The sequence below is a fragment of the Pyxicephalus adspersus genome, chromosome 2 (assembly GCF_032062135.1).
Source record: "Pyxicephalus adspersus chromosome 2, UCB_Pads_2.0, whole genome shotgun sequence".
Lineage (NCBI taxonomy): Eukaryota > Metazoa > Chordata > Amphibia > Anura > Pyxicephalidae > Pyxicephalus > Pyxicephalus adspersus.
The window spans coordinates 125,594,059-125,601,906 of record NC_092859.1 but is presented as its reverse complement, the minus strand read 5'-3'; the positions used below and the strand labels follow the sequence as shown (position 1 = coordinate 125,601,906).

Genomic DNA, 7,848 nt, shown 5'->3' with positions numbered 1-7,848 from the left:
CAGGATGGTGCCACTATATATACTGATACATTCTATACACACATATCTCTATATATATACACAATGATACAATATATACACACAGGATGGTGCCAATATATATACTGATACATTCTATACACACACCTATATCTATATATAGGGATCAATACACAATGATACAATATATACACACAGGATGGTGCCACTATATATACTGATACATTCTATACACACACCTATCTCTATACATAGGGATCAATACACAATGATACAATTTATACACTTGTTGATAAGTACAGCCCAGTGGCTGTGGGATGCCAGGGTGATGCCACTATATATACTGATACATTCTATACACACACACCTGATACATAGTTACATAGTACCTGTTACTGATAGGTGTGCTGGGGATATATCTTATACTTACAGATTGTATGTATACTGTATACACACTCATAATATACACTAATACTTTGTATACACACAGAAAGGTGCCAGGTGTGCTGAGGACTTATTACATACATACTTACCTATAGAGGACATATACATTGTATACACAAACACAGGATGACAGGATGATGTGAGGTGTGCAGAGGGCTCAATATATTGTGATACATTGTATACACACACCTGATTCTGATAAGTGTGCTGGGGATATGTCACACACCAATAGATTGTATATACACTGTATACATAACATATTTATATAATGTTCATTGAATACTGATACATTGTATACACTCTCAGGATGGTGCTGGGTGTGCAGAAGGCACACTACATACTTGCAGATGGCATATACATTGTGTACACACATCTTATCCTAATAGCTGTGCTATACACTGTATACACACACATATTATATACTAATACTTTGTATACACAGAGGATGCTGTGAGGTATGCTGAGGGCTCATTACATACTTATAGATGACATAAACATTGTATACACACATACAGGATGGTGTGAGGTATGCTGAGGGCTCATTACATACATATAGATGACATATACATTGTACACACACACACACACACACACACACACACAGGCTGATGTGAGGTATGATAGATGACATATACATTGTATACACACACACACACACAGGCTGATGTGAGGTATGATAGATGACATATACATTGTATACACACAGGATGCTGTGAGGTGAGCTGAGGACACGGCACATACTTTGCAGATTCTATATACATTTCATACACACACAAGATGCTAGGTGTGCAGAGGGCACATTACATACTTATACTAAACACACATTTTCTACACACAGGATGGTGCTAGTTGCCATATACAGGTTGCTAGATGCTGAGGATTCATTACATACCAATACAATATATACACACATTGGGCCTGATTTATTAAAGCTTTCCAAGGCTAGAGAGGATACACTTTCATCGGTGAAGGTGGGTGATCCAGTAAACAAGAAATAGATTTAACAGTCATTTGCTATTTGTTAGAAAATGTTTTCAATCCTGGACTAGATTAATTGCAGGTTTGTTGGATTACCCTGGTTCACTGATGAAAGTATATCCTCTCCAGCCTTAGAGAGCTTTAAAAAATCAGGTCCATTGTATTCATACAGAGGCATCAATAATGGTGCTGGGTGTGCTGAGGACTCATTGCCTTCCCATAGATGTCATACGTAAAGTAAAACATAAAACCATCCCTATTCAGTGCAAATAGCAGGAAGGTTGTGTTCTGTGATGATCCTATAGAAACTTAGATTTTCCCATTCACCATATTATATCAAACAGAAAAAATGTGTTACCTTAAGCCCAAAAGGATTAAGTTGCATTTAATAAATTATATATACATATCCATTAACATTTACAAGCTTTATTCATGTACATGGTAAAATAAGTATTATACAAGAAGTGCACAGTGTTAGCTCACTGGATGCAGATGTGATATGTGTAAGAACCTCTTTACAGTACAATAAGTTTTGTATGGTAACAGGTAGATACACTTTGTACTTAGGTGGTGAGAATTTTCTGGAGGATTACATAATCAACTCAACGCGCTTCCCAGCTGAGCTTCTTCTTCAGGTTGTTCACTATAGCAAGAGAAATGCATGGTGAACCAAGAAAGGGATGGGTGCAGGAAAATGGGAGGGATTGTATCTATCGGTTGGATAGAAAAACAATATCCGAGACCTTACCCGTGGTAACTAGTGTTAGCACAAATAGAAACTCTTTCGGTCTGACTGGGTATGGAGGGGCATGAAGTGGATTTCATGGAGTAAACAACTGCTGACCATTAACAGAGTTGAGTCGTATAATACATCACAGACCCGACCATCCCTGAATAATACAGGACCAGTTCCAAAATATACCTAACATGTTCAGGCTGCCTTCTTTTAATTCCAAATTGAAGTGCCAAATGTGTGTGTATCACCGAGGGGTTTGCAAAAGCTGGGAACATTAAGGGCAGGACCTGCACCCTTTTCTCTTGCTCACTGGGTCACTTTTCACCTTGAATGTTAAAGGGCCTTGTCCCACGTTCACATGCTCCTAATACATGTTAGTTACAAGGTTTTCTACTTGTAAACTGCCCATGAATACCTTCTATCCCTGTATCACTGTTCAGACATTTTTGGTTGTGCTTCTATAATTGGTAAAGCAGTAAATATAAGTTGCTTTTGGCAGAACTAGTCAAAAAAATTCAGCTTCAGAATGGCCCAAATCCAAACATCATTAAAATGCATGAGAAAAAAATTTTGGTGATTTTGTCTGTTTTCTGGAGAGTACCTACAGCAGCCAAATGCATGAAAACAGCATGGAATGTGACTAAATGTCTCTGCTGATTACAGTGTATGTCCAAGCCCAGGTATTCTTTTGTAATAGAATGTGAATGTGAGTAAAGATGTTTTCCCTTCAATATTTGTTTTTCACCCAGAGAGTAAAGTAGTTGTAACATACCAGCTGTCAAATCTCAGCAATATAGGTTTTGGAGCATTTGATAAAATGTAAATTTATCGTACGTACGCAGAGATTAGTTGCCTGACCCCAATCCTTCCGTGTCTGTAATTCTGGTTGGGTGGTGGGCAGGGTTGTAGTGGGGCGGGCATGGGTGGGAACGCTGTTCCCACACTGTTTTCAAAAGTGGGCACGCGTGCCCCCTTTTTTTTTTTTTACAAAGAGTTATTTGGTGGTCCACAGCTATGGCCAGTCCGCCCCCCCCCCCACAGGGTCAGAAGAAGGGCCCCACTGGTGGGGCGCACCGGCCAGAGCCGCAGACCACAGTTCCTGTATTGAATTGCAGGCTCAGGGCGGTGGGGGGGTTGTCTCCAAGTACAACCTGTCCACTCTCCCATCACAGGCTCAGACCTGGTATCATGATGTCACTCTGGGGGAGGTGTCTTCCCCTTTGTGTGACACAGGCAGGGGTATAGTGGGGCCTCCCTTTTTTGTTTTTTTTTACGACTACACCCCTGGTGGTGGGCATTGTAGTACTTGTCGTGCACTGCTGATGGAATCATATAGTCACTTTAAAATGGAAGGCTGACAACAGAATTTGCAGTTCAGAAGTTCTTAAAAATGATTTATAGCTCTTCCATGGGGACTGTTAGCAACAGCATCATCAACAGGTCAGTATGTTGACAATAATAAATAATTATTGCTTTTGTGTGTTTACACAAAAGGTGTATATACACTATAACATTCTTTAATTTTTTTTCCCACAATGGTGACACATAATTGTTGTGTCAACAAGAGATACAGAAATAATGGCCCAGTTGATCTGTATAATGTGCGAAGTATCAATGTTTGATGTATTTTATGTATTACATGCAAACAATATAGTACATTGAAAGCAGAAACTAATGATGGGCAGCGCCATTACAGCTTTACATATTAACATTACAGATCTGGCTTGCAGTAAGTTGTATATATCAAAGTACAGTAACATTGAAGTTCCCCAGTCCTTACAGCGGTGGAAGTCTGTTCTTTGCCACTTCCTTTATCTAACCATCCCAGCAGCAGAATTTCTATTGAATATCAATGGTATTCAGTCATTGTAAAACCAAACGCTTGAAAAAAACTCTGAACAAGCCCTTACTGTGAAATCCTATTAGTAACATGTATTTTTAGGGTGACATCTCTGCTTCTTTTTATAGAACTAATAAAAAGTCTTGTCACCCCAGGACAGGAAGTACCCACACATGATGAGATAGTTAAGATCATCAGGGTGCTAAAAGAAGCCAAGATAGAAACATTAACCAAAAGCCAATAATTCAATAAATATTATTTAAAAGCTTTAAAACTCCAGGCAGATATAAAAGGCACACATAATGCTGTCCCGTATTCAATATCATTACCAGTACCAAATAATGACTTGGTATTGGGGGGGCTCAGCCAGGTGTACTCTAGTGCATGCTGACAGGAGAGCAAGGAAAAGAGGAGCTCATAGGTGTTTTATCACAAGGTATTCAGTCACAGGGTGGGCTGGATAGTTAAATGTGAATCTGCATCAGGTCTTATTCCTCACTATACAGGTCTATGTACAGAGACAGAGCTGTGTCTTAGGATTTGTAAGCTATAGCAGAGCTGTGTAAGTCTCGGGATGGACAGAAATATAAATTATTTGGATGGTAAGAGAACTAATATGTATGCATTAAAGTATTCAGCTATTTGCCTGGAGTTCATGTTAGAGGTTTAGTAACACTTTAAAGTAAAATTGTGTCCTCTTACTGAAAAGAAAATATATATGTGCTGTGACAATTAGAGTTTTTAGTTGCAAACACCTGTTGATCTCGCCAGTGAAATCCAGCTAATGCAGTTTCACGTAATGTTGTGGCAGCATTTGGAAAAAGAGTTGCCCCTCTCATGTAGGATGTCTGCTTTCACTGTAGTGGGATGGGGACATTTTTGAAGGGGGTGTGTGGCTCAGCACTATCACTGCCTGTTTACAAATTTGTGGACTATGGATTACCCCTGGCCACCCCCAGTCCCAAACTGCTTTCTGTATTAACAGCATTGCCCCTCTTTCTGCAATGTCCCCATTGTGAGCTGCAGTGCCTCAGATGGGAATAAAGAAACAAAGAAGGGTTTGTTCATGCATTTGGTACTTAGACTATCATACAGAAGCCTTTAGTTGTATTTTATTATAGTTAGGTTCTAATACAACTTTACCTGTTTGAATTCAAGTGAACCTATTTTAGCCCTAAGTAGCAGAAGTGTCTAAATGTTAGGATGTACGATTAAATCTATTGCATCATCTATTTCTTCTTTTAAAACAAAATTTAGTTTAAAAATTAGGCTTATTTTTTTTATTTTCTGGAACTAAATTTGCCTCTCTTCACTCCAGAACCAGTATCTTAACCCGGTCCTTTTCCTGGTACAAGAATATCCAGGCCGGAATGACTAACATAACACTCACACATATACCTGGGAGTTCTATGTTCCTGACACCCAGATATCCGTGAATTGTACTCTAAGCTGTACATGTTTGTTTTATTGCAGAAAAGAGATAATGTTTCATTTTTCAATGAGGAGTCCACCTGCTTGCATTTATTTTTATGTTTAGATTTATTTTAAACATTCAGCCCTGATTTGTGTATGATGTAGATATTTTTTACAGATGGTGATGAGTACGATACACTAGGCAACTGCATAACCTGAGACAAGGCCAGTCATTTCATGCCCTTTATTTTGGTAAACAGGATTTAGCTATTCTATATTTATCTTTGTTACTACCGGTATACATGATTTAGAATATGAAGTCCCATGTGTACATGATACTTTATTTTTTCACCACCTGACTGTTGGGCTTAAGTTTCTTGCATATACAACAAGCATAATAAATTATTATTTAAAATTAATTGGTCTTTTTTTTAAAACAATTACAGACTTGAATTCCCTACAGCTAAACTCCAACCTTACCTTTCTGTTTGCACACTATTATTTTACTATATTTATTTATTATTTTTATTATTATTATTATTAATAATAATAATAATAATAATAATAAACAACTGTATTTATATAGAGCAGACATATTTTGCAGTGCGGTACTTAAATAGGGGTTGCAAATGACAAACAGATACAGACCATGACATAGGAGGAGAAGAGGACCCTGACCCGAAGAGCTTACAATCTAACTTGTAGATAGGCCTGTCTTGTGCTGCAAGAGATCAGTTCCATTTGGCTACGCATTGTAATTTCCACACAACAAGGGATTGAGGCTGCAGCAGGTTTTGAGTTCAACTTATTTGCTGTCTGAGTAACCACATGGATCACAGTCTATTCCTCCCCATCTGTTCAGTCTTGGATCTCTACATTTTAGCTGTTTGCTTGCTGTCTTGTGAGTCGTTTAATCTCAGCATCATGTGGGCATTACCTAGGATGTATGCAAACGGAGGCTATGACTATATGTGAATGTTGCCGTGTCTGTATGTAATTCAGTCTGGCCAGAAATACCTACATGCTGATACAGTGGACCTGATTTAATAAAGTTCTCCAAGGCTGGGGAAGATACACTTTCATCAATGAACCTGGGTGATCCAGCAAACCTGGAATGGATCTGGTCCAGGATTGAAAACATTTGCTAACAAATAGCAAATTACTTTTAAGAAATCCATTCCAGGTTTGCTGGATCACACAACTTCACTGATGAAACAGTATCCTCTCTAGCCTCTGAGAGCTTTATTAAATCTGGCCCAGTGTGTGAGAACAACAGCATGCTGCCTAAGCAACCTATTTCAGAAACCTAGTAAATAAGGTTTATCTCCAGACACATTATTTTTTACATTTCTTTCCCCCTAAATGGGTTGGAGGTTTTACTTCCTTTGTATCTCACTGAGATCTCACTGAGCTGCTGCTGCAATTCACAGTGGAAGCCATCAGTATTTCCACTGGAACAGTCTCTGTAACAAACGATATTTCAGTTTTTTATGCCCCATCCCCTCCCATCTGCTGGCATTTTAGATGGACAGGTTCCAACAGTACCGATAAATAATAACATAGGAAACATTTAGAACTATACATGCGCATTGTGTTCATAAACAAACAAGTACGTATAAAAAAACAACAGTAGGGATAATTTGTAACTGAAATTAATTTACATATTTCTTTGCAGGTGAAATTACCACCAATGATGGAAATCATCACTGCAGAGCAACTTATGGAATATCTTGGTAGGTGGAAGTTATTTTGCCAAAATCTACACATTATATACTACTTTGGCTGCTGTCATTTAAATTCTACATATTTGTGTTATACTTTATAATATGTTCATACAATTTTATTTGGAATATTAATATATAATTTGTGCATGCACTCTGTATTTACAAACATAAAAGGTTATTTGTCAGTATGACATATGATATTAAAAAATTAGGCATATGGCTAAACCTCCACCATTTATAAAGTTCAGCAATGAGTTTGATAAGTGTATGGGTATGTACCCAGTCAAAGTCACGGGACTAGTTCTCCTCCAGTTGGAAGGCTCCCTTCATTGAGTACAGAACACTGCAAAGCTTTGTTGCCTAAATACTGTGGCCCTATTTTTATAGATGGGGCAGATCATTATGTGTATCAGTGTGTCAAAGCACTTGCACTCTTAATTAAAAAAGTTTGGATACTATGTATTTGTCAGTGCTGTCACATATATAGCATACATTTGTTCATTTTATGAATCTATTACTATGCATTTGAACCCTAATTAGAATGATCACATGTCATATTTGCACCTACAAATTTTGTAAGAATAGTACATACATATTGGTCTTTCACATAAGTGTAATCCTGCTACAACTAGACACAGTCACACATTGGGCTTGATATTTGAAGGTTCTCCAGGATGAGATAAGATATTATTACTATTCCTGGACAACCTGGGTGATCCAGCAAACTTTGACTG

General features: G+C 38.0%; 1 protein-coding gene across 5 annotated transcripts in view; it reads left to right on the top strand.

Moving 5' to 3' along the window:
- The window catches only part of MINDY2 (MINDY lysine 48 deubiquitinase 2), a 45,377-nt gene that overhangs the window by 975 nt on the left and 36,554 nt on the right, over window positions 1-7,848 (top strand). For all 5 annotated transcript variants that reach the window (XR_011919533.1, XM_072402315.1, XM_072402316.1 and 2 more), the window contains exon 2: window positions 7,066-7,123. Coding sequence is in view for 4 of the 5 variants with exons in the window: in XM_072402315.1 (XP_072258416.1) it covers window positions 7,066-7,123 (58 nt within the window). In the remaining variant the exon portion in view is untranslated. The remainder of the gene's footprint in view (window positions 1-7,065; window positions 7,124-7,848) is intronic.